At 40.0% G+C, this 27,780-nt stretch overlaps 2 protein-coding genes across 3 annotated transcripts in view; both read left to right on the forward strand.

Moving 5' to 3' along the window:
• Nucleotides 1-27,780, forward strand: part of LOC120409344 (deleted in malignant brain tumors 1 protein-like) — a 131,574-nt gene that overhangs the window by 48,427 nt on the left and 55,367 nt on the right. The gene's annotated exons all lie outside the window — the stretch shown is intronic.
• CUZD1 (CUB and zona pellucida like domains 1) overlaps nucleotides 3,275-27,780 on the forward strand; it is a 30,869-nt gene continuing 6,363 nt past the window's right edge. Inside the window, exons 1-14 of one of the 2 annotated variants that reach the window (XM_039547237.1) lie at nucleotides 3,275-3,686; nucleotides 10,230-10,265; nucleotides 12,019-12,060; nucleotides 12,665-12,806; nucleotides 14,275-14,465; nucleotides 15,541-15,573; nucleotides 17,501-17,542; nucleotides 18,130-18,271; nucleotides 19,741-19,931; nucleotides 21,006-21,038; nucleotides 22,968-23,009; nucleotides 24,716-24,748; nucleotides 25,962-26,115; nucleotides 27,553-27,767. In XM_039547237.1, coding sequence (XP_039403171.1) covers nucleotides 3,659-3,686; nucleotides 10,230-10,265; nucleotides 12,019-12,060; nucleotides 12,665-12,806; nucleotides 14,275-14,465; nucleotides 15,541-15,573; nucleotides 17,501-17,542; nucleotides 18,130-18,271; nucleotides 19,741-19,931; nucleotides 21,006-21,038; nucleotides 22,968-23,009; nucleotides 24,716-24,748; nucleotides 25,962-26,115; nucleotides 27,553-27,767 — 1,324 coding nt within the window. In that variant the 5' untranslated portion in view covers nucleotides 3,275-3,658. The remainder of the gene's footprint in view (nucleotides 3,687-10,229; nucleotides 10,266-12,018; nucleotides 12,061-12,664; nucleotides 12,807-14,274; nucleotides 14,466-15,540; nucleotides 15,574-17,500; nucleotides 17,543-18,129; nucleotides 18,272-19,740; nucleotides 19,932-21,005; nucleotides 21,039-22,967; nucleotides 23,010-24,715; nucleotides 24,749-25,961; nucleotides 26,116-27,552; nucleotides 27,768-27,780) is intronic. The other variant, XM_039547238.1, reaches the window with a different exon arrangement.

A 27,780-nucleotide genomic window follows, 5' to 3' on the forward strand; every position in this document is an offset into this window, starting at 1 on the left:
TTGTTGATGGAAGGAACAAACCTTCCCTTCCATCAACAGAGGATATTATTTTACCCATATTGGCTCGTTGATTTCAATGGGAATTAGGGAGCTGTTCTGAAGGTCTCAGTAGTTGCCCTGATGCATCTTTAGTTGCCTAAATATTTTTGAAAACCTGGCCTGGGGCACTTAGGGGTCCCATTGAAAATCAATGGTCCTAGGCCCCTTAAGTAATTTAGACATTTAAAAAAAAAATACTCTTGGTGCTTACAGAATAGTTAAGACTATATACATCTTGTACTTCCCAGTTCTCTACTGGACAATACAAACTCATATAAAGACTGTCATTTTATCAATGGAAAATGATATGCACAAGCCCTATTATCGCAAGTGGAGGTTCCCAAACAGTTTAATCCAAACTCACAGGTCCAATAAAACAAGCTTATTAACTATTGAAAGAAAGATTTTAAGTGATTACAAGTAATGCATAAAAGTCAGGATTGGTTACAAAGAAAATAAAAAGTCAAACATGTTTCAGAGTAACTAACATCTAACTAGCATCTAACTTATGAAGCTAAAATAATTCAAAGCAACGGTCTTTCTCACCACATGCTTTTTGCAGTCTACTGGCTAGATGCTCTCTAGTCAGATCCGCTCCTTCAATTCAGTGTTCTTTCAGGGGTCTATGTCTTTGCCAATATATAAATGTCTTGCTCACACCTGCCAAAGAACGGCCACTTAACTAGGTGATAGCTCATCTGATTATGTTCTGACTGAGGCATCAATTTGCCTATTGTTTCTGAGGAACTGATCTGTGCCTGCTTTTCTAAACTTAGCAATGCGATACAGTAGAATCTTATAACTTTACATACAGTGTTATCACACTTATTTTACACTAGCACCTCAGAGTTATGAACACCTCAGGAATGGAGGTTGTTCATAATTCTGAAATGTTTGTAACTCTGTACAAAATGTTATTGTTCTTGCAGAAGTTTAAAACTGAACATTGACTTAATACAGCTTTGCAACTTTTACAATGCAGAAGAAAAATGCTGCTTTGCCTTTTTTTTTAGTAGTTAAACATATTACTGTACTGTATTTGCTTGGTGGTTTTTTGTTTGTTTTTGTTTTTGTTGGTTTTTTTGTCTCTGCTGCTCTCTGATTGCATACTTCTGGTTCCAAATAAGGTGTGTGGTTGACTGATCAGTTCACAACTCTGTGTTCATAATTCTGAGATTCTACTGTACCAGGACAGTAATGTTCAGCAGATTGAGTTTTCAAATGATACCTCACATGACATACTTCATACAAAATTTATTATAGCCTTGTAAAAGGGTGACCATGAGAGTATAGACTTTCACAATGGAAAAACCCTGTTTTGGCTCCTTTCTCAGTCTCCAAGACATAATATCAGAGAGTATCTATAATTGCACCTACAGTGTTGTTACAAACATTTCACAGTAATATTAATGAGACGTGTGTTGTTAGATTTCAAACCATATAGTGCATTTCACTTTTAAATAACTATCGTCACACCAGTGTGTGAGGAGGAATGAGTATGCCAGGCCTGACAAAAGTTGCTGACACAGTGCAGTGACCCCTTTGTAGTGGCATAGAGGACTCCTATGAAAGTGATGCAGAGGCCCCCTGAACCAGCCCAGCTGGCACATTGGCAGAGCTAGTGCTAGCCATTGGGGGCCCTAAGCAGGAATATGTTTGGCCTCCCAATACTAAAGTAGGCAAGTTCTTATAATAAAAAGCCAATGGGGTGGGCCCCTAAGCTGCTCAGGGCTCTCAGCAATTGCTTAGTCTGCTTATGCCTAGCACGAGCGCTGCACATTGGGGCCAATGAGTATTTATGAAGCTGATTTGGAATGCAGTGATGAAGGAGGAAATACAGCTGTACACTGGTATAACAGAGCAAACTGTTCCTGCTGAGGACCGATGAAGAAATGGATGGTGATAGGCAGTGCTGTAAGGGATTTCTGTCATAATGTTCACAGAGAGTGGGATACAAGCAATGTGTGTAGATCACTTCTTCCCCCTCTTCAAATCAAATCTGGGTGCATCTTAGATCTGTGCAGGTTCATAATGGTGACTCTTCTCATTAAAACTGTTAAAATTGCATGTCAAGGTGATATAGAGGGTACATCAAGAGCCTAGGGGTTATCTGAAATATTTGCCATTTGAGAGCTGGAAAAGGGGGAGAAAACAAACACCTTCTTTGTTTCCTAAGATAAACATATACTTGGCACTGTTGATAACAAATAAGCAAAATATTATGCCAGCAATTAACAGGCAGGTTTTCACACCCACTGATTTCCAGTTTGTTTGATCTGTAGTTTAACATTTTGTTCAATTACTGTAAGCTCCATTTCAAAGATATAAAAAACCCCATAAGTTTGCAAAGTTATAAAGCACAGACATTCTCAGTGCCCAATAAATTTATGATAAGTTGGTTGGTCAAATGGATTCCATGCCTCAGAGGAAAGATACTACCAGGGAAAAGTGAATGTATCCCCCTCCACTCTACCACGTGGGGCCCGATTGTGAACCTCTCACTTGCAGTGCTGAGTTGTTCAGAAAACTAGGTCCCATTAAAATCATCTGTTTATTTACAAAGGCCAAAGCATTGTCAAGATAACCACAGCAGAAAAACAGCCTAGCAATGCAATCAAAACTTATGAGAATGACATAACCAACAATTATCAGTATTACCATAGTGCCTAGGAGCCCTAGTCCTGGGCTAGGGCCTAATTAATGTGCTTAGGGTGGCCGCATGCACTCGACTTTATACACTCTGTTTCCAAAAATCAAATTATGTAAAACTGGAGTAATCCCATAGTGTAAACATCCCCTTACTCAGATTTGGCCTGGCCACCCCTCTCTCATGATGGAAGGGTGACCAGGCTGAATTTGAGTGGGGTGGAGTAGCATCACACTAAAGTGTTGCCTAGCACAGCCAAATTTCTTGAGCAACCTTTGTTGGTAATATGAGGCACTGGAGTCCAGTGAAAACAATTTTACCATGGATTCTTTCCATAAGCACTCTGTTTGCAATATTCAGCAATCTCTGCTGTATGTTTAAACTCTAATTTTGTAACTAAACCTACAGTACTTATGTAATTCCCTGCCCCCTCCATAGGGTGTTCACTCCACACCTCACCTGAAGGGATTAAGATAGATTGGAAGGGGCTAGTTAATCTAGTAGGCTGCACCTGTGGGACAATTACAATGGCTAGACAAGGCCTAATGGAAGATGCTGCTCAGCTGAGCAGGTGTAGACTGGGCTTGTACAAAGCTAGTAAGTTGAGACTGGAAAGTCTTGTAGTGAGGAAGTCTCTACTCATTCACTCTCTAGGTATTGGCGAAGAAAAGAAACCTTAAGGGAAGAGGCAAAGCTCTGAGATTCAGGTTCTGAAGGAAGGGTTTACCTAGAAGGGTAATGGAGCAGAAATCAGAGAGGCAGAGACTCAGGGAAATAGCTGCAAGGTTTGGAATAGAGTAGACAGTGGCTGTTGATTAGGGAATCCCTGAGTTGGACCTTGGAGTAGAGGGTGGGTCTGGGTTCCCCTACCAGTGATTGGGAGAAGTAGTGTAACTTTGATTTAGGGGACTGCTGGGAACACCCAATGACCTGTCCAAACCATGAAGAGAACTGCCAATCCTGGAGTGTGAGATGCTGCAGAGCAAGAGAGAAATAGAAGGTAGCATCATCTGGTGAGGGGAGCTATATTTGAAAGGAACCACAAGGGGCACCCCAGTGTGAGTAGGGACCCCTCTTATACCCCTACTTTGAACTTCCTGGCTCTTGGACCTTTAGACTGTAATTCAGCAGTCCCTGAAAGGACTACAGCTATAATCATAGATTATCAGGGACCTCAGGGTCATCTAGTCCAACCCCCTGCTCAAAGCAGGACCAATCCCCAGACAGATTTTTACCCCAGTTCCCTAAATGGCCCCTTCAAGGATTGAACTCACAACCGTGGGTTTAACAGGCCAATGCTCAAACCACTGAGCTATCCCTCACCTAAGTTCTCTGACCACATCACCCAGCATGCTTGCAGTCAGGAGTGGGGTCAGAATGGACTAGAAATCCCTACTGAAGCCAATGGTGAGGCTTCTTCCTGGAGTGATTTGGATGAGTCATCTACTGGCTAGGTGACAAACCCAGGCCACACAACCCACTCTGAGGGGACAGCCTGACTCAGAGATTTTGTTTGGTTTGGAATCTGGGAGGGATACAGCACAGCTCAGGGTTCTTGAGTTGCTGCAAAACTCCCACTCCTCTCCGCACCGAAGGGGATTCTTGCACTGCTGTGAGAGAGCTCTGACCCAGTGCTGGCTCGCAGGAGCCAGCTGAGACCCCCCCTGGGAAAATTTCAGACCTGGGAAGCAGGGAGTCAGGCAAATAACCTTCCCCCACCCAGGGTGAAGATTAAGAGAACTTTTAGCTTAAGCTGGCCAACACCACGGCACTGAGACACTCAACCTCAGCCTACCATCTGCCTTGGGGAGGTGCAGGGAGGGAGTGGTTTGGAGAAGTTGTTAGTGCTGGGATGTGAGGAGATGGTTTATTTATCAAGGTTAACTATTAAGCCTCTTGTTCCCTAGATCCTATTTTCTTGCTCTCAATAAAGCCGCCTTTTGTTATACTGTTGGTTTTGGTGTGATGTTCCTTTGCTGGCGTTAGTTCTGTGAATTTTATGGTTCCCTGTGTATTGGGCTTTACAATCCTTGCCAGCTAATATTATTCACTTTCTCAAGGGACAGCACCTTTATGTATTTGACACACTGGAGAATCACTTTGGGTTGAGGCACCTGCTGCCAGATAAGAACCCAGGACCCAGCCTGTGCAAGGGGATAGGAGAAGCCACTCTAAATACAGGTGATAGCAAGAATCAGGGAGAAAAAAGGAAAGAGACTTCAGAAGAGGGGCTACACTTACATCCAGTGTTTAGTTTTCCTTGGAATTATGGATGGATTGTGTAATATTTCCTCATTAAAAATACATGGAAACAGCATAACAGGACTGTATGTGTCAGATTCAGTTAAGCAAATCCACTGTTAAATACAAACTAACTTATCAGCAGAGTTCTGCAAATGGTAGCTACTTAAATCTTTAAGAAGTAGAATATTCAAGTGTATATTAAGGCTTGGGTTTGGTGAGCAGAAATACTAAAATATGATCAGGACACTGGAGTGATGGATATTATAAATGTATATTTAATAATCAAAATAAAATTGTGGGAATAGTTTTGAGAGAGAAAGATAAAAGCTGATATTTTAAAATTAAACAAGATTGCATTTAAAGAACCTTATTAAGGTTTCAGAGTGGTAGCTGTGTTAGTCTGTATCAGCAACATGGGTTTTAGCCCACAGGCATGTGCTGGGATCATCCAACCCAGCTGAGCAGTGTCAGGTTGTTGGTGTCACTAGGCATAAATCTAGGTAACTTGGGAGGATGGCTTTGGGCCTATGTGACCCAAAGTACCTTTATGTAAAGTGCTTTTGTTAGCCTTACTAAACTTTTGTAACCTTTTGTGTTATGTGCTAATTGCTGGCAGTGGCAAGGTTGCTTGATACTAGATGTAGCCAATACTAAATAAGATAGGCAGAAAGCAGGTGCTGTAATTAAAGTTATATGCATGAGAACGTAGCCCCCACGGTGGGAAAGTACAGATAACTGATCACAGAAAAGTTGCTAACGAGCTAAGGTGGTTTTTTGCCAAGTATGACTTAACTGCTTCATGTGATTGCTATTGCAAAGTGTATTTGCTGCATGGGAATGAAAGGTGGGGGGAGAGGAGGAGTGTGGGGGTGATGGGAATGCTTAGCTGAAGTTATGTATAAAGAGAGGGAAACCGCTTGTATCGGTGTGCAGGATTTGAGATTGCTGTCTCCCTTGCACCTTATCTGGGCTCAAATAAACCTGGTTTTTGCTTCTCCACCTTGGTGTGTTTATTGGCGAAGCACACCGGGCAACGAACCACTGTTGCTGTCGCCTCGGGCCTCTGTGCCGGCAACAAGGTGATGGTCTGATTTACTAGCTTGGGAGATATAGATTCCAGTGCCATAAGGAACCATTGTGGTCATCTAGTCTGGACTGCAAAAATACTTTCCTATAACAGCAACAGAGGACTGCAAGAGGCCCTGACTCCTGAGCTGCTAGGGTACAGCCCCCACAATTTGTGTTGGGAATAGGCCTATTACTTCGTTTCCTTTTGTGTGGGTGGGTGTTGGACAACCACCAGAGCCCTGAGGCAAAGGTTATGAACTGATCTGAGAGTAGCTGAATATTTTTCTTCAGGCTGGTGACCAAGTCTTCCAGCCTAAACTTCTACTCCAGAATCTACCTGTCGCTAAACATTTTTTTAAAAAGAGAGTAGCATAAAAATGATGTGGAATTTCTTAAAGCTAGCCTTTTCTGGAGTAAATGATAAGAAATCAAGGCAGCATTGAGGGCACCTATATTGTTATCATGGTTTACCGGAACAGCTTGGCAGCAAAAGCTTTTTTAAAAGGTGACCCCAATGTAGCACTTCCTTGTAACTAATTTGATAGAGGAAAGATCAGATTTCAAGGGCTGCCTCTATATATTTTCAAGCAATGTGTATCTTGAAGCTCATTGCTTTTCTTGCACCTCTTAACCCAGTCAAAATGTATGACTGTGTGACCTTCATTTGGCTGTTGCTTTTATATGCAGGTATTGTGTCTAAAATGTTCTGATTTCTCCCACTTTCCCCCCCCCCTTACCTCTAAAAGGATGAAGGCAAGTTTTCAGAGAGCTATTCAGGTAGAAAATTTGGCAGCCTATACTGCTGAGAAAAGCTATTGCCTAAATTCCTGGAACTCTTTAGTTCAGTAAAACTATGGGCTTGATTCTAACTTCATACCATTGTCACTACATTAACTTCAGAGCAATTATTTCTGCTCAACATTGGTGTCCTTGTGAGGAGAACCAGGTCCTGTGTTTTTGGTCTTTGCAACTAATGCCATGGTTGTTGTTTAGTGCTTGTATAATGCTTTCTTTTCCAGTGTGCTTAATGAACAGATGTTACATTATGTGTAGTGGTAATTGTGTCAGCCCCAGGATATTGGAGAGACAAAGTGGGTGGTGAGGTAATATCTTTTAATGGACTAACTGAAAAAGAGCTCTGTGTGGCTCAAAAACTTCTCTCTCACCAACAGAAGTTGGTCCAATAAAATATATTATCTCCCTCACCTCGTGTCTCAGATGTTACTTAAATGTTTTGGACCCAGTTCATTTGTTGTGTAAAGAGTGGTTAATGATTTTGGTGAAACGGAAGTGTAATTTGCACAATGGTGGCATTCATTGCTAGTGTAACTGTTGTTTAAATCCCCTTAGTCAAAGCTGAGGGTAGAGCAGGCAGGGAAAAGGGAGAGGTGAATGCAGAATAAAGGAGATGTTTCCACCCCTTCTGGCCATTGCAGTCGTGCAGTGGTAATGAAAGAGACCTTACTTTACTACTGTCTACATTAAACTATAACATCTCTCTCTCTCTCTCCCCTCCAAAATATGATAGAGAATTTAACATAAATCATGCTAAAAACTAAATATGTACAACAGATGTTGCTTACTGTGTCTGATCTTTAACATCACAACTGCTTGTTTTTGATACTGACTACCATACAACTTGTATCAATTTCCATTTTATACTGTATTGCTTTCCTTGGTAACAGGTTGACAGTATCTAATGTGCTGCATATTTCTACATTAATACACTACGCATATACTGTAGGTGCTGTGAATGTCCCAACAAAATGATCTAACCAATTTTCTGAAGTGAACGGCAGCTTGAGGAAGAAAGGGTGTAACCCACTTACTACACTGAGGGCTTTTACCAAATAATGGGTTGCTTAAATTTGCCCAGCTTCAGCTAAGAGACCTAATGGCTACATTGTCCATTTGAATTGCTAAATGAAAACATGCTCCAAATCTTTGAGGCAAATGAGAGAGGTGTAACACTGATATAGGTCAAGAGGCTGATTGATTTAAGCTTTTTGCGCACATCTATTCAGAAGGGATTAGAGTTATCACGTCATGAAATTGTCCTTTTACGTGCTTATCTATTTATTCTGATTAGGCCAAATCATGATGTTCTTCCTTACTCATTTATATATTCAGTGGAAGTTTTGACATCAATTCCAGAGTAAGGTCTGAGTAAAAATCAAGCAAAACATTAAGATTTGGTCTCTTGTTTGATCTAATGTACAGTATTAAATCTATTTGAGAGACCCTTGCAATCTAGTTAACCTATTCATCTATCCATTATATCTATAAGGATTTACAATGTTCCATTTTGCCTCCAGCTTGCATAGAAAATGGTATTCAACCTTTTAATCTAATACCTTAAAAGCCGACCTACCTCCTTCCCCATGAGAAGTTCCCATTATTTGATTTTTCTTATTAGAGGATGTTAATTTTCTCTACTGACTTTACTTCTGTTTGGTTTCCTACAGAAAGATAATGTATTTATGTTGCTGTGGCACATGGACATATGCTATAAACTTTTTTAGAAAACGAGTAATGTTTTTAACACTACTTAAATGTTTCTGTAAATGTACATACCTCACTAATGTTTTTCTTTAACACATGTATTAATCATTTATGTCTATGTACACATAATCTCCTTAGATTTTTATATTACTATTCTAGTACTTTCTCCCAACAGTATCTATAATAAACTTGTAAGATATTATTTGGCTTTATGTTTCCATAATACTATATTATTCTAATTAATGTTACTTTATTTAAAATACTGTGGGCCAGATTCACCAGCAAGCTTTGAATCACCAGAATGGCTTAAGGCAGCTGGGACATAGCAACACTTACGGTCTTTTGTGTGTTGACTGCGTATGAACTGAAACTTAGGTTTATATGTATGTATGTAACAGTTGTAATATGGCCCTCTTTATGTGCAGCATATTCTGACACACTCTTCTGTCTGTCTCTCTGTGTTTATCAAAGCAGCTGGATCTCTTCTACATTTTTGAGTTTTTATTTGTTTAAAAATATCTTTGATAGATTTTATTTAATATAGCAATTATCAAAAAGAGTGAGGTCCTTTCTAGTTTTGGGTCTGACATGGAACCAAAACTGCATGGGCAGATTCTTGCATAGGGGTATAACTCTCCAACCACAAAATACGTGTAACTGCCATATGCTGCCCTCCAGCATCAGTGGATGGGGGAAATTGATGGGGCTGATGGTAAAAGGGGGACAATCCGGGTAGCAAGGGAGGGAGACACTGGCCAAGAGACAATAGGTAGCTCCTTCCCCTGAAAGTCTGTGGCATCCACTGGCCAACTGGGGAAGAGGGGTTCTGATTAGCCTGTATTCCCCTGCTCCCAGAATTTATCTCCATGCAGTCAGTGAAGAGAATAAAATGAACAGTTCCCAGAGGTAAAAGACCTGGGATTTTGGTGGTGGGCATTGGGCTCATGCAATAGGGTCAGACCTTGTTGCCTTCGTGGGCTGAGGTCATCACCCTGCTGCGCCTTCTCTCCCCTTCATGATGGGGAGGGTCCTAGGACTTAGAGAGAGCCGAGTCCAGGAGAGTAGATTGAAGACAGCTACCCCATGTTATGGGTTATATGATAAGGATCCCCCTCTCTCTGCTGCTAGTTATGGATTCTATGGTAAGGAGCCCTGTAACCTCCACCACTGGAACCAATGAAATGCTTGGTATAGAAAGTATGGGTGATGGGTGGGTAGCATTCCTGCTCTGTGTTAAAGTTTATAAAAGCTGTGGTCTGCCACTTAATTCCATGCATATGTCTGTCTTCATTTTGCCCCCATAACCTCAACAAAGAACTCAGTGGGAAAGAATCAAAGTGAAGAGATTTGAAGTCAGCTTCCTCCTACCTCCAATTCATTTTGAGATGCTGGGTTTGGTCTCTTTCTAATATAAACCCTTGTGAAATTACATTGCTCTCAGTTTTTGGTAATGCTACACTTCATACGAAGCAACACACACAAATAGCACTTCTGTTTATCAAAGGAGTTCTAAGTTTGCCTTTATCTTTTGTATTAACATCCTTCCTTTACTTGCTATTGGTGTGTGTGTGTGTGTGTGTGTGTGTGTGTGTGTGTTCTTAGTGCTACTTACGTAATTCTACAGTGTCAGACTGTGGAGGATGCAGACTCAAAGCTCAATAGTATCTTGATTTAGTGGGGATTGTATTTACTTTTAACACCACTATTGTTGTCTTTTTGCATGTATCAGCCTCTGGACAAACCACTACAGAGTACACTATAAGTCGTAAGTCATATCTACTTTTCTTCATAACAGAGGGACTAATTCTGAGTGGTTCTGAGTGCAGCAGGGTGGGAAACGAATTCCCCATCATGCAAAAAATGTTGATACACCTCTACCCTGATATAACGTGACCCAATATAACACGAATTTGGATATAAGGCAGTAAAGCAGTGCGGCGTGGGGGCGCGCTCCGGCGGATCAAAGCAAGTTTGATATAATGCGGTTTCACCTATAACGCGGTAAGATTTTTTTTGGCTCCCGAGGACAGCGTTCTATTGGGGTAGAGGTGTATCAAAAAAAGGTCCCATCCTGGCCGTCGTGAGGGAAAAATCAAAATGTCAAAAATTTTAGCAACAGAAAATCCCAAATTGCTGTGTAGATGTCTGGGCTCAGGCTAGAGCCTGGGCTCTGACACCCTACTCCTCTCCCGGAGCCCTGGCTCGAGCCCAGATCTCCAAGATGATCCCCCAAAGGCCTGGTTGTGGACATGTTTCCACACAGATGGACTTGCCACTGCTGGGATCTGTGTGCTTTTGTTCCAGTGGAATTTGTGCAAAACCTGAAAAGAATCAGATCACAGATCACTACAGATCTTAGATCAAACCGCTTTATCTTGCTTCCTTTTTTAATAAGTGATGTCATTTTGTGCCTGATACGCCGCAGCTAAGCCACCATTTTGCTAAAATCAAAGAGGAAATTATTATAGAAGGGAACAGTTTTATCAAAACTTGATAATTATGGACATAGTTATTCTTATTTGTTACTGCCCTCACCCTCCTCTAATTATCTCTGCTTTTTGTTACATCCGCTTGTTGCTTCTTGTCTTAAATTAGACTCTCAGCAAGTTGGGGCATTGTACTGGGTGTATGTATAGTGACTAGCCCTACAGGGCCCTCATCCTAATCCGGGGGCCTCTGTATGCTACAGTAATGCTAACACTACAACTAATTATAAGAGTAATAGGTTTAAACTAGGGTTTGGGGTTTGAGTTTGAGGCTGAAACAGGATTCAGATCTGAACCCCGGCCTGTCCATTCGAAGGGCAACAAATATAAGGCTTTGGCCAATTAGTATTCTAGAACTTCATACAGGCTCATGAGTTCCTGTTTTCAAAAGCAGAAATTTTTAAAGAAATGAATAAAATCTAATGGTATTTTTATTCTGTAAAACCTGCTACATTTACCTTTTCCTACCTATTCATATAGTTTCTCCAGGTATTATATCTCGCGTCAGTACTAATTTCAGTGCCAATCTGTCCCCATTCTGTAGGAAGCATTCATCCTTACAGAAGGGCCATGGGTGGTACCACCTTGCCCATTGGAGGACAGCTCCAATAACTCCTCTGTTGAAGTGCCATTTGTCAAGATTGCCAAAGTGATGTGCTGAATCCAGAGCATTCTATGGGCATTTTAGTCACTCATATGCCACACAGAGCACCACCGTGTGTGGCTTTTACTGATCTCCAAGATGATCCCCCAAAGGCCTGGTTGTGGACATGTTTCCTCACAGATGGACTTGCCACTGCTGGGATCTTTGTGCTTTTGTTCCAGTGGAATTTGTGCAAATCCTGAAAAGAATCAGATCACTACAGATCATAGATCAAACCACTTTATCTTGCTTCCGTTTTTAATAAGTGATGTAATTTTGTGCCTGACACTCTGCAGCTGATGCCACCATTTTGCTAAAATCAATCAGGAATTGTTATAGAAGGGAACAGTTTTACTTGACTATTAATATTAACCTTTTTACATGAACAGCTCCACCTGGAAATACAACACAGGGAGAACGTACTACGTATGGTAAGTGGCATATCGTTGGCTTTTAAATAGTGACAAATCTTGAATGCCCCGGGCAGCTACTGAACTTCTGCAGTGCCATTATAAAACCTCAAAAGGAGCAGAGAATGCTCAGGAACTGGCCATTTGGCCGGTGGTATCTTTCTTCTCTACTTGAAAAATGGGCAAGCCAGCTTACAACAAAAGGGAACTCATTCTCTTTTGTTTCTCAAACTGCAAATGGAACTGTGAGGTTAAAAAAAAAAAAGTTCACTTAATGTAAGACCAGGAATACAAATAGCCTATATCTCTGTGCTTTTTTGGGTTTGTGTGAGGGTCAAAGATGAAATACCAAAGGACCAAAAGAGAAGGATTTTATTGCAGTGTTTCCAGACCAGACAAACCTGGAATAACTGGATTTTTGTCCCAATGTTCAGAAATACATAGATCCAAATTGTAATCCGGGAAAATTGTTAAATGAAATTAACTGACTGACATCAGTAGATGGTGGGGGTGTTCGGATTTGGGGTTTTCTTTTGGGCTCACCTGGGGAAAAGAGATTCAGAACTTTAAAACCAAATTGAAATCATCTTAGTTTTACATCCTCTCGTTTTATGTTCTCCAATAGGAGATCAGTGTGGTGGCTTCCTCTCAAATCCATCTGGGTCGTTTTCTAGCCCGTATTACCTTGGAAACGGTCTCATCACACAGTGTGTCTGGCAAATACAAATAGAATACAATCGCATAGTACTAGTCTTCTCTTATGTCAGGTAAGTATGAGGAATTACCAGCCTCCTAGCCTTCCAAGAGCACTTATTTTATTCATGTACCTAGGATCTTGGAATTGCTGGAAATTTCCAAGACAGCAGCTGCCTGGGGTCCATCTTTGTTGCACTCAGAGGAGATGGTATGGGCTGGTAGGCTTGTGGCGGGGCGGGCAAGAGAGGAATATTCTCACACTCCTAGAAGCAGAAAGATTTTTTTGGGTTGGAAAAGCTTAGTCCCATGCTAAAATGTCCTTTCACAATGAGATGGGTAGAGATGGATAGCAACATTAGAGTGTTGCCTCTGCCCCTTCTTTAGACTTGATCTCTTACTGTAGTCATCCTCGAGGATCTTGGAGTTCGTTGGCAGGCTGTGTGAAGAGCTGGGTGAGCTATTTTGGAAAACTAGCTTATTGTTTGAGAAATGCAATTTAATTTATTTTTACCTGAAACTATTTGTGAATTTGACACACATTCAAGAAATATTTTCAGGGGGGAAATAAAACCTTTTTGGGCCTACGTTTACAAGTGGATTTAGGTGCCATTCACAAAACAGTTGGAGGTGGTGGTGGCCCCAAGGTAACTTTTACCCCAGTAGTTAGGGTGCTCACCTGGGATGTGGAAGACCCAGGTTCAATTCCCTCCTCTGCCTGATGTGCCGCAGGAATTTGAACTTAGGTCTTCCACCTTCAAGAAGAGTTTTCTATCCATGTAGTTAACCTTTGAGTTCAAAGGGGCGGAAGGCATCACCTGCTCCTCTTTTCTGAATCTATCCCTTCATTTCCTCTCCTTGTATTTTAAAAGAAAGTTTAAAATGATCAGAAACTAAACGTTTTGTTTCCCCTGAAACAAACTTTTTGTTGAATTTTCTGATCTGCTGCAATTATTCAGAATTTATGGTTTCAGTTAGGGTTGAACCAATTTTTCCCCGATATTTCTGTTTGACCAGAACTGTCACAAACTTAAACATCAGTTATCCATCCAGCTCTAGTTGTGTGGTCAAATGTTGAGCGATGAGTGAGACTCTTCATGCATTCAGAGGCTCCAAAAGGTCCTCAGTTACTGAACATTGGATTCAGTGGAGAACAAAGTAGATTTAGTCTGAATGCAATGTGCAGGAGTTGGAGCAGATAGGCTGCTGCTGCTCCTCCTCCTCAAAGAGGACAGGAAGAGCGGTGGATCCATTGAAGGGAAGAGACACTCCAGTGGCTATATTTTAGCAAATAAGTAACTTTTCATGAGGCTGCCTTTTGTGGGTTTGAGGTGGAAGAATTAATTTCTAGATTAAATAAATCCCTTTGTACAGTGGTATGTGGGAGATTGGGGACAGAATTCCTAGATTTTTGGAATACAAGGATCTGTGCAATCCCTCACCTGGCATCACTGAAAGGACTAATGAATAACATGGAGGTATAAAATAATGTGACTATATTAACAAGTTTATAAAACATATGTTGTTAACTTACTTCCACAGTTTGAACTGCTTTCAGGAATTTATTGAAATCTATGATGGACCCCTCTATGCATCCCCCTTACTTGGGAAAATCTGTAATGGGTCAAATCTCAGCTATGTATCATCTTCAAACACACTGACAGTTCTATTACGCAGAGACTCCTATAACTCGGAATATGGGTTTTCTGCTTATTATAACTCTCTGTTCCCAGGTAAGACTAAGATTTACATGTTTACTGTTAATCTATTAATTTGAATGGGCTGTGTGTAATTAAAGCTTGATTATTTTTATTTAATAACTATTATCTTCAATCTGCATTTTATTGGTGGTTAACATTTTATGTTAATTTGAGACCACAGTCCTTGGATTTGTCTAATAAAAAGGATACATTTGAGTCAAAATCTTTAAGACAGCTCCTAATGTTCATCCCTCAACTTTGTCTCAAAAGCTAGGGTCGGCATCTGTGTGTTCCTTTCTATGCATCCGAAGAAGTGAGCTGTAGCTCACGAAAGCTCAGGCTGAAATAAATGTGTTAGTCTCTAAGGTGCCACAAGTACTCCTGTTCTTTTTATAGAAAACTGAGTCAGGGAAAGAATCCTTTCCACATCCCATCACTATTGCATCAGTTGGCTTTGCTACTAGGCAAGTCTATTAAGATCTTGAAGATTAAGGACAATTAGGAGATCTTGTATTGAATTAAATTGCAGTACATTCATTTTATATTAATTGTTTGTATTTTATGCACACATCCTTTTTAAAAAGGCTAAACAAATCCATCCTGGAGGATTTGATAGAAAAGTATTGAATTCAACAGCAGGAATATAAGAGGGTGAGAAAAACCTATAGGAAGAATTGCATTCTCTACTAAATTCTCTCTGTTTTCAGAATCATTTCTGAAGACTGTTACATTTCTATAGAAAAATAAGGGGTGTCATGACTATCAAAGGCGCTGGTGACTTATATGTATGCCCAAAGTTGGGGAGTAAATCAACTGAACGGTGACATCCATTGTTTTCCTATTCAATTCTAGCTCCACTTTCTAGCTGTGTCAGAACCTATTTCCCTCCAGTGTGAACTTGTTAGTTTGATTTCCATAAAGTTAGGACTGTTGTCCATTTTTCTCAGTAAGGATTGATTTTTTTCCCCCTCACTGTCTTGACTTCAGAGCCATACTTGTTTTACACTACTGTAGTACAGAAATTTGCTTACAAGTTCTTAAGGATTGTATAGATTATTGCTAATACTGAAGGTTGTATCAAATTCTATTATTTGCTTTTACATTTAAGAGCTTCCTCCATCTAGTGCATCGGGGACAACAGGTAAAACATTTTTCATTTTACAGATGTAAAACGATGTACTATTGTAACTATGTAATGCTGTTGACGCTTCTGGGATTTCATGGTTCTATCTCGGTACAGACTCTTTTCCTTTTGTAAATTTAGAGCATCATTTAATTTTGCCCTAGGGATTTATTTCCTCCCTATCGTTATTTCCCTTTGAATTTGTGTGCCTAAAAAGGAGGCTATAGCCCTGTAAATCCAGACCATATTTCATTTTCCCTATGAGCGCAAGAGCAAATCTTAAATCAATTAATTGTTTCCAACTTCCTGCCTTTTCTCTTGGATCACCAAACACATTCGCTACTGAGGAAATGATTGTCCACCCAGCCTTTCACTTGGTCTCAGAAGGGGCAAAGAGACTCATTCTGGGTGGTTTTGAGTGCAGCAGGGTGGGAAACAGGTTCCCCATGATGGAAAAATTCTTGAGATACCGAAAAAAGTTCCCATCCTTGCTGTCGTGAGGAAAAGTCAAAATGTCAAAAACGTTAGCAACAAAAAATCCCAAATTGCTGTGTAGATGTTTGGGCTCAGGCTAGAGCCTGGGCTCTGAGACCCTACCCCTATCCCAGAGCCCTGGCTCTGGCCCAACTCTGAACTATCACACAGTTTTACATCTCTTCAGACTGAGTCAGCTGATGCAGGCCAGCTGTGGGTGTTGAATTGCAGTGTAGCCATAGACTTCACACACATCACATTAGCCAGCGTCACTTAGGGTAAGAGGTGTTATTAAGGCAGGGCTAAAAGATGTTCCCTATATTGGCATTTTTTGCTTTTTAAGCATTTCTGTTGGCTCCATTGGTACTTAAGTACCACAATGTGTGTTTAATAAACATCTTATACAAAATATATATTCCCACCAAAAAACCTGGTAATTGTGGACATAGTTATTCTTCTTTGTTACCGCCCTCCCCTAATTATCTCTGCTTTTTGTTCCATCTGCTTGTTGCTTCTTGTCTTAAATTAGACTCTCAGCAAGTTGGGGCATTGTACTGGGTGTATGTATAGTGACTAGCCCTACAGGGCCCTCATCCTAATCCGGGGGCCTCTGTATGCTACAGTAATGCTAACACTACAACTAAGTATTAGTATAATAGATTTAAATTAGAGTTTGGGGTTTGAGTTTGAGGCTGAAACAGGATTCAGATCTGAACCCTGGCCTGTCAATTCGAAGGGCAACAAATATAATGCTTTTGCCAGTCAGTATTCTAGAACTTCATACAGGCTCATGAGTTCTTGTTTTCAAAAGCAGAAATGTTTAAAGAAATGAATAAAATCTAATGGTATTTTTATTCTATAAAACCTGCTACATTTACCTTTTCCTACCTATTCATATAGTTTCTCCAGGTATTACATCTTGGGCCAGATTTAGTTGTACTAAATGCTACCTTCTGTGCCAGTCTGTCCCCATTGTACTGTAGGAAGCATTTGTCCTTATAGAAGGGCCGTGGATGGTATCACCATTGCCCCTTGGAGGACAGATCCAATAACTCCTCTGTGGAAGTGCCATTTGTCAAGATTGCCAAAGTGATGTGCTGAATCCAGAGCATTCTATGGGCATTTCAGTCACTCCTATGCCACACAGAGCACCACCATGTGTGGTGTTTACTGCTCCCCAAGATGATCCCCAAAGGCCTGGTTGTGTATGTGTTTCCTCACAGATGGACTTGCCACTGCTGGGATCTTTGTGCTTTTGTTCCAATGGAATTTGTGCAAATCCTGAAAAGAATCAGATCACTACGGATCATAGATCAAACCACTTTATCTTGCTTTATTTTTTAATAAGCGATGTGATTTTGTGCCTGACACTCTGCAGCTGATGCCACCATTTTGCTAAAATCAATCAGGAATTGTTATAGAAGGGAACAGTGTTACTTGACTATTAATATTAACCTTTTTACACGAACAGTTCCACCTGGAAATACAACACAGGGAGAACGTACTACGTATGGTAAGTGGCATATCGTTGGCTTTTAAATAGTGACAAATCTTGAGTGCCCCAGGAAGCTACTGAGCTTCTGCAGTGCCATTCTAAACCCTCAGAAGGAGCAGAGAATACTCAGGATTTGGCCGAAGGTATCTTTCATCAGTACTTTGAAAAATGGGCAAAAAGGGACTGACTCTCTTTTGTCTCTTAAACTGCAAATGGAACTGTGAGGTTAAAAAAAAAAAGTTCACTTAATGTAAGACCAGGAATACAAATAGCTTCTGTCTCTGTACTTTTTAGGGTTGTGTGTGTCAAAGATGAAATACCAAAGGACCAAAAGAGAAGAATGTTACTTATTTATTTGCAGTGTTTCCAGACCAGACAAACCTGGAAGAACTGGATTTTTGTCCCAATGTTCAGAAATACATAGATCCAAATTGTAATCCGGGAAAATTGTTAAATGAAATTAACTGACTGACTTCAATAGATGGTGGGGGTGTTCGGATTAGGGGTTTTCTTTTGGGCTCACCTGGGGAAAAGAGATTCAGAACTTTAAAACCAAATTGAAATCATCTTAGTTTTACATCCTCTCGTTTTATGTTCTCCAATAGGAGATCAGTGTGGTGGCTTCCTCTCAAATCCATCTGGGTCGTTTTCTAGCCCATATTACCCTGGAAACGGTCTCATCACACAGTGTGTCTGGCAAATACAAATAGAATACAATCGCATAGTACTAGTCTTCTCTTATGTCAGGTAAGTATGAGGAATTACCAGCCTCCTAGCCTTCCGAGAGCACTTATTTTATTCATGTACCTAGGATCTTGGAATTGCTGGAAATTTCCAAGACAGCAGCTGCCTGGGGTCCATCTTTGTTGCACTCAGAGGAGATGGTATGGGCTGGTAGGCTTGTGGCGGGGCGGGCAAGAAAGGAATATTCTCACACTCCTAGAAGCAGAAAGATTTTTTTGGGTTGGAAAAGCTTAGTCCCATGCTAAAATGTCCTTTCACAATGAGATGGGTAGAGATGGATAGCAACATTAGAGTGTTGCCTCTGCCCCTTCTTTGGACTTGATCTCTTACTGTAGTCATCCTCAAGGAGCTTGGAATTCGTTGGCAGCCTGTGTGAAGAGCTGGGTGAGCTATTTTGGATAACTAGCTTATTGTTTGAGAAATGCAATTTAATTTATTTTTACCTGAAACTATTTGTGAATTTGACACACATTCAAGAAATATTTTCAGGGGGGAAATAAAACCTTTTTGGGCCTACGTTTACAAGTGGATTTAGGTGCCATTCACAAAACAGTTGGAGGTGGTGGTGGCCCCAAGGTAACTTTTACCCCAGTAGTTAGGGTGCTCACCTGGGATGTGGAAGACCCAGGTTCAATTCCCTCCTCTGCCTGATGTGCCGCAGGAATTTGAACTTAGGTCTTCCACCTTCAAGAAGAGTTTTCTAGCCATGTAGTTAACCTTTGAGTTCAAAGGGGCGGGAGGCATCACCTGCTCCTCTTTTCTGAATCTATCCCTTCATTTCCTCTCCTTGTATTTTAAAAGAAAGTTTAAAATGATCAGAAACTAAACGTTTTGTTTCCCCTGAAACAAACTTTTTGTTGAATTTTCTGATCTGCTGCAATTATTCAGAATTTATGGTTTCAGTTAGGGTTGAACCAATTTTTTCCCGATATTTCTGTTTGACCAGAACTGTCACAAACTTAAACATCAGTTATCCATCCAGCTCTAGTTGTGTGGTCAAATGTTGAGCGATTTAGCGAGACTCTTCATGCATTCAGAGGCTCCAAAAGGTCCTCAGTTACTGAACATTGGATTCAGTGGAGAACAAAGTAGATTTAGTCTGAATGCAATGTGCAGGAGTTGGAGCAGATAGGCTGCTGCTGCTCCTCCTCCTCAAAGAGGACAGGAAGAGCGGTGGATCCATTGAAGGGAAGAGACACTCCAGTGGCTATATTTTAGCAAATAAGTAACTTTTCATGAGGCTGCCTTTTGTGGGTTTGAGGTGGAAGAATTAATTTCTAGATTAAATAAATCCCTTTGTACGGTGGTATGTGGGAGATTGGGGACAGATTTCCTAGATTTTTGGAGTACAAGGATCTGTGCAATCCCTCACCTGGCATCACTGAAAGGACTAATGAATGACATGGAGGTATAAAATAATGTGACTATATTAACCAGTTTATAAAACATATGTTGTTAACTTACTTCCACAGTTTGAACTGCTTTCAGGAATTTATTGAAATCTATGATGGACCCCTGTATGCATCCCCCTTACTTGGGAAAATCTGTAATGGGTCAAATCTCAGCTATGTATCATCTTCAAACACACTGACAGTTCTATTACGCAGAGACTCCTATAACTCGGAATATGGGTTTTCTGCTTATTATACCTCTCTGTTCTCAGGTAAGACTAAGATTTACATGTTTACTATTAATCTATTAATTTGAATTGGCTGTGTGTGATTAAAGCTTGATTATTTTTATTTAATAACCATTATCTTCAATCTGCATTTTATTGGTGGTTAACATTTTATGTTAATTTGAGACCACAGTCCTTGGATTTGTCTAATAAAAAGGATACATTTGAGTCAAAATCTTTAAGACAGCTCCTAATGTTCATCCCTCAACTTTGTCTCAAAAGCTAGGGTCGGCATCTGTGTGTTCCTTTCTATGCATCCGAAGAAGTGAGCTGTAGCTCACGAAAGCTCAGGCTGAAATAAATGTGTTAGTCTCTAAGGTGCCACAAGTACTCCTGTTCTTTTTATAGAAAACTGAGTCAGGGAAAGAATCCTTTCCACATCCCATCACTATTGCATCAGTTGGCTTTGCTACTAGGCAAGTCTATTAAGATCTTGAAGATTAAGGACAATTAGGAGATCTTGTATTGAATTAAATTGCAGTACATTCATTTTATATTAATTGTTTGTATTTTATACACACATCCTTTTTAAAAAGGCTAAACATATCTATCCTGGAGGATTTGATAGAAAAGTATTGAATTCAACAGCAGGAATATAAGAGGGTGAGAAAAACCTATAGGAAGAATTGCATTCTCTACTAAATTCTCTCTGTTTTCAGAATCATTTCTGAAGACTGTTCCCTTATTTTTCTATAGAAATGTATGTCATGACTATCAAAGGCTGTGGTGACTTATATGTATGCCCAAAGTTGGGGAGTAAATCAACTGAACGGTGACATCCATTGTTTTCCTATTCAATTCTAGCTCCGCTTTCTAGCTGTGTCAGAACCTATTTCCCTCCAGTGTGAACTTGTTAGTTTGATTTCCATAAAGTTAGGACTGTTGTCCATTTTTCTCAGTAAGGATTGATTTTTTCCCCCTCACTGTCTTGACTTCAGAGCCATACTTGTTTTACACTACTGTAGTGCAGAAATTTGCTTACAAGTTCTTAAGGATTGTATAGATTATTGCTAATACTGAAGGTTGTATCAAATTCTATTATTTGCTTTTACATTTAAGAGCTTCCTCCATCTAGTGCATCGGGGACAACAGGTAAAACATTTTTCATTTTACAGATGTAAAACGATGTACTATTGTAACTATGTAATGCTGTTGACGCTTCTGGGATTTCATGGTTCTATCTCTGTTCAGACTCTTTTCCTTTTGTAAATTTAGAGCATCATTTAATTTTGCCCTAGGGATTTATTTCCTCCCTATCGTTATTTCCCTTTGAATTTGTGTGCCTGAAAAGGAGGCTATAGCCCTGTAAATCCAGACCATATTTCATTTTCTCTATGAGCGCAAGAGCAAATCTTAAATCAATTAATTGTTTCCAACTTCCTGCCTTTTCTCTTGGATCACCAAACACATTCGCTACTGAGGAAATGATTGTCCACCCAGCCTTTCACTTGGTCTCAGAAGGGGCAGAGAGACTCATTCTGGGTGGTTTTGAGTGCAGCAGGGTGGGAAACAGGTTCCCCATGATGGAAAAATTCTTGAGATATCGAAAAAAGTTCCCATCCTTGCTGTCGTGAGGAAAAGTCAAAATGTCAAAAACGTTAGCAACAAAAAATCCCAAATTGCTGTGTAGATGTTTGGGCTCCGGCTAGAGCCTGGGCTCTGAGACCCTACCCCTATGTCAGAGCGCTGGCTCTGGCCCAACTCTGAACTATCACACAGTTTTACATCTCTTCAGACTGAGTCAGCTGATGCAGGCCAGCTGTGGGTGTTGAATTGCAGTGTAGCCATAGACTGCACACACATCACATTAGCCAGCGTCACTTAGGGTAAGAGGTGTTATTAAGGCAGGGCTAAAAGATGTTCCCTATATTGGCATTTTTTGCTTTTTAAGCATTTCTGTTGGCTCCATTGGTACTTAAGTACCACAATGTGTGTTTAATAAACATCTTATACAAAATATATATTCCCACCAAAAAACCTGGTAATTGTGGACATAGTTATTCTTCTTTGTTACCGCCCTCCCCTAATTATCTCTGCTTTTTGTTCCATCTGCTTGTTGCTTCTTGTCTTAAATTAGACTCTCAGCAAGTTGGGGCATTGTACTGGGTGTATGTATAGTGACTAGCCCTACAGGGCCCTCATCCTAATCCGGGGGCCTCTGTATGCTACAGTAATGCTAACACTACAACTAAGTATTAGTGTAATAGGTTTAAATTAGAGTTTGGGGTTTGAGTTTGAGGCTGAAACAGGATTCAGATCTGAACCCCGGCCTGTCCATTCGAAGGGCAACAAATATAAGGCTTTGGCCAATCAGTATTCTAGAACGTCATACAGGTTCATGAGTTCTTGTTTTCAAAAGCAGAAATTTTTAAAGAAATGAATAAAATCTAATGGTATTTTTATTCTATAAAACCTGCTACATTTACTTTTTCCTACCTATTCATATAATTTCTCCAGGTATTATATCTTGGGTCAGATTTAGTTGTACTAAATGCTACTTTCTGTGCCAGTCTGTCCCCATTGTACTGTAGGAAGCATTCGTCCTTATAGAAGGGCCATGGATGGTATCACCATTGCCCCTTGGATTGGACAGATCCAATAACTCCTCTGTTGAAGTGCCATTTGTCAAGATTGCCAAAGTGATGTGCTGAATCCAGAGCATTCTATGGGCATTTCAGTCACTCCTATGCCACACAGAGCACCACCATGTGTGGTGTTTACTGCTCCCCAAGATGATCCCCAAAGGCCTGGTTGTGTATGTGTTTCCTCACAGATGGACTTGCCGCTGCTGGGATCTTTGTGCTTTTGTTCCAATGGAATTTGTGCAAATCCTGAAAAGAATCAGATCACTACGGATCATAGATCAAACCACTTTATCTTGCTTTATTTTTTAATAAGCGATGTGATTTTGTGCCTGACACTCTGCAGCTGATGCCACCATTTTGCTAAAATCAATCAGGAATTGTTATAGAAGGGAACAGTTTTACTTGACTATTAATATTAACCTTTTTACACGAACAGTTCCACCTGGAAATACAACACAGGGAGAACGTACTACGTATGGTAAGTGACATATCGTTGGCTTTTAAATAGTGACAAATCTTGAGTGCCCCGGGAAGCTACTGAGCTTCTGCATTGCCATTATCCCTCAACTGTGTCTCAAAAGCTATGGTCGGCACAGAAAACTGAGTCAGGGAAAGAATCCTCTCCACATCCCATCACTATTGCATCAGTTGGCTTTGCTACTCTGCAAGTCTGTTAAGATCTTGAAGATTAAGGACACTTAGGAGATCTTGTATTGAATTAAATTGCAATACATTCATTTTATATTAATTGTTTGTATTTTATACACACATCCTTTTTAAAAAGGCTAAACAAATGTGCCCTGGAGAATTTGATAGAAAAGTATTGAATTCAACAGCAGGAATATAAGAGGGTGAGAAAAACCTATAGGAAGAATTGCATTCTCTACTAAATTCTGTATGTTTTCCAAATCACTTCTGAAAACCCAGTTACATTTCTCTAGAACCATTAGGGGTGTCATGTCTATCAAAGGCTGTGGTGACTTATATGTAGGCCCAAAGTTGAGGAGTAAATCCACTAAACAGGGACACCATTTCTTTCCTATTCAATTCTACTTGCACTTTCTAGCTATGCCAGAACCTAGTCCCTCCAGTGTGATCTTTTTAGTTTGATTTCCATAAAGTTAGGACCATCGTCCATTTTTCTCAGTGAGGGTTTTATTTTTTTCCTCATTGACTTGACTTCAAAGCCATACTTGTTTGTATACAGCTGTAGTGCAGAAATTTCATAACATGTTCTTAAGGATTGTATAGATTATTGCTAATACTGAAGTTTGTATCAAATTTTACTGTTTACTTTTTACATTTAAAAGTCTTCTACAACTGCACCAATGATATCAGGTGAAACATATTTCATTTTACAATGTAAAACTGTACTATTGTAACTACGCAATGCTGTTGATGCTTTTGGGATTTCATGGTTATCTTTCTTCAAACACTTTTTCTTTTGTAAAATTAATTTAATTTTGCCCTAGGGTTTTATCTCCTCCCTATCATTATTTCCCTTTCTGTTTGTGTGCATTAAAAAAAAGGAGGCTAAAGCCCTGTAAATCCAGACCATATTTCCTTTTCCCTATGAGTGCAAGAGCGAATCTTAAATAAATTAATTGTTTCCAACTTCCCGTCATTTCTCTTGGCTCACCAAACGCTGTTTCTATAGAGGAAATGGTTGTCCACCTAGCCTTTCATTTGGCCTCAGGAGCAGTTTTGGAGAAAAAAGATGAAATTTTTGGATGAGAGAGAGGTGGTGAGGAAATGCTATGTTGTTGTACTTCCATGCACCTCGCATTCTGAGAGTGAGGTTCCTTTATATGTGATAGGAATCTGGTCTGGAACCACATCTGTATATGGTTTGCAATCATAATAAGACTCTCAAGGGTTGTCTTATAAAATCATGGTAGTTCATGATTTGTTTTTGTGGGATTTTATTTCATTTTTGAAATCACAGATGGAAATTCTCACATTTTCACTCATGCTCAAGGAAAGAGCCTATATTATACCAAAATATTAGTGTGTATTAACTAAAGAGAGAGGCCAAGGAAGGGGGTGGTGGTGTGTTTTTGTATCTGGATTCAAAATGGCTTTGGTTTGGTGATTGTGCTCATGAACTATGCTCAGAGAGTAGTTTACAGTTTTATTTAGCAAAGATGGTTGCTAATTTTGCTTCTTTTTGTTTTGTGGATACAGCTCTTCCAAGTACTCCACAGACCACTATAAATTGTAAGTCAGGTCTTATATTGGCTTTACTGTTGTTTTTTCTGAAGTCTGTGTTAAGTATCCAAACTTTAACTCAGAATCTTTTGAGCAGCCACCGGTTGTATATCCCATCTCCCCAACACACTTATCTCTGTTAGGGAGACTCCTAGATGAGAACTTCCTTTTCTTTACATGACTACTCTACTTGCATTTTGACATCTACTGTGGCATTCCACTCCCTCTGTATTAGGCTCCAGATTGCCTACACTGTGTTAATTATAACAAGCTCTGGAGGCCGATGTGCCTCAGACTGAGCTCTGAGCCCAAGCCCATTAAATGGAAAATGGAATCATCTGGGGCCCAGCTGAGAGAGACAAAGGGACTCTATGAGAGATGTATAAAAGTGTAAGGGAAACCAGTAGAGGAAATGACAGCAGTGTAGAGTGAATTTCTGTATGTGAAGGTTTAAGAAGGGCGCTAGAGGTCCGAGAGGAAGGAGCCATGAACACGTTTGGTGTCAGCTTAGTAAAGAGAAGCAGAGCCTGATTAGGTAGATCCTCTTAAACCAAACTTTCCTGAACCTTATTGTGTATGTACCTCTTATTGACCTTGTGTATATACCTTTTTGGAGTATAAGCATGCAACCCTTAGTTGAAATGTGCTCTGAGAGATTTAAATTATTGATGGGCAATCTTGCTTGTACAAAGTGCATTTTCATTTATGTGGAGGTGTTATGCATAATCAGATTTATTTTATGTATTCCTGTGCTCATGCAGAAACAGATGTTGAGGAGTGCAGAATTAATGTATGGTCCAGAACCTTACCCCTCATTTGGGGGGTGTGGTGCATCTTTCACAGGGACAAGCTTCAAGCAAACTGCCCTGAAAGGGCAGCTAGGGATTTCCCTGTCCCAATAACACCTGGCTAGCACAAAACCACCATAACGCTCTACTCCACTCATTCATGGCTCTGGTGTAGAGCATGTGATGGGAGAGGCTAGAAGAGGCAATGCCAGAGTACACGGTGCTCTGGCAATCCTCACCCACATAATGGCTCCTAGGGGTCATTACAAGCTGGTGGAAGTTTAAGCAGCCCTTAGGCCAAGGCATTTATGGCCACCTCTTTCTCTTTCCCCAGCAACTGTATTGAGGCCTCTTCTGAATAAACAGATTCAATATCTTCACCGGAAATAAAACCAAAAGGAATTCTAAAATATACTGGTTTTTGTTTCTCTTAGCAATAAATGGCTCGTGTGGTGGCTACCTTTCCACCGCTTCTGGATCATTCTCTAGTCCATTCTTTCCTGAAAACTATCCAGTGAATGTACAATGTGTCTGGAGAATAGAAGTCAAGAACAATTATTATATCAGACTCATCTTTAAGCATCTTGAGTAAGTAAAATATCAGATATTGAACTGCAGTTTAGCCTTTAGAGAACTTGATATAAAGTGATGACTTCCACTTTTCATATTTGTTTGCCTTTTTTAAAGATTTTGATCTTGCATAGAAGAGCCTTATAATCTTACTGACCTCTTTAAACTATTTGATTGTGAGTTTAGAAAGATGTTCCATTGCTTATGTTTCTTATGAATTTTATTGTATTTCATTATTAAAGTCTCTGATCAACCAACTACAGTAGGAGGTCTGATCTGGCAATCTAGTAGCTGACCAACTTACTACCATGCAAGAGTCTCATTTGGTCCTTTTGCTCCTTCAGTAGCTGGCACTGGAAATGCTGCAGAGGCAGCCTACCTCTCTCTGGATCATATCAAACAAAGCATTTAAACACATCGTAGTCTATGGGACTATTCTGGTGCTTAAAATTAAACACATGCTTAAGTACCTTGACCGTTCTGGGCCTCTTTTTGGCAAGCCATAAGTCTCATTTCTGGAGCAGCACTGAACGGGAACTGTTAGCCAAATTTCCTTGGCTGGAAGAACCTTTTTTTTGGCATGAACGCTTGATGGTGAAGGGAGTTGGGCTAAAGTAAGTTGGGAGATCTTTGGAGTCATCAAAGGGTTTGAATAGCTCACAAGGCCGGGGGAAGCATAGTTGTTGTTTTTTTTCCTTTAAAAACAGAACTAGAAAAATCTTTTTTTAATGTTAGCCAAGCACAGATTCAATGTTTTTACTATCTTTTACTCAGCTAATATGCTGTGTTCATTATAAAGTTGTACCGATATTTTTGGAAGAATAAATAAATATTAGCTACTGTAGCATTGATGGGACATGGTTTTGTGGTTGAATCCAAACTTGACCTGTGTGTGAGAGAGAGTTTTCATTCAGAAAATGCCAGCCCTATATAACAAGGCAATAGTTTGTGAATAAGCTTGATTGTCTACTGCTTGATTTTTATAGTCCCTGTTATGTAAGTGAGTCTTCAGACTTTGTGGCTGTCAGTCCAACACCTTCCACAAACAATGCAATCACATTTAAAAACACATTTTTAAAAGAAAAAAGAATATATATATATACACACCCCTTTGACTTATGTCAAACGTTCCTCTCCAGACCTCACTGTTTGTCTCCGTTGCATATCATTCTGTGCAGAATATGCAACAGAGCTCTAAATGGCAGATCTGGGAGGAGAATTTTGCCATAGATTTGAATTAGTTCACCAAATCATTTTCTAGCCCCAAATATTGCTGTTAGCTTATCTTATCAACAAAGGTGGAAGTGTTCACGCTATTATATATTAGTTTAGTACTAGGTTCCCTCCGAAGTCAACGGGAATCGGTTCATTCCAACCTCATTTCACTCATTTTGAAAACTATTATTTTCTAACTCTATTACTTTAGAGTAACACAAAATAACTTTATCTCCACAGGCTAGAAGTTTCATATAATTGTGCTTATGACTTTGTTGAAGTCTATGATGGTCCTCTGAATACATCTCCTCTTGGGAGGATTTGTGATGGTTCAAATTACACATTTACATCATCTTCAAATACAATGACTGTTCTGTTTTCAAGTGACTTTAGTTATACAAGAAGTGGATTCAGTGCTTACTATGATTCATTTCCAGAAAAGAACAATGATACAGGTAAGCTTGCCTT

The sequence above is a fragment of the Mauremys reevesii genome, linkage group 7, assembly GCF_016161935.1.
Source record: "Mauremys reevesii isolate NIE-2019 linkage group 7, ASM1616193v1, whole genome shotgun sequence".
Lineage (NCBI taxonomy): Eukaryota > Metazoa > Chordata > Testudines > Geoemydidae > Mauremys > Mauremys reevesii.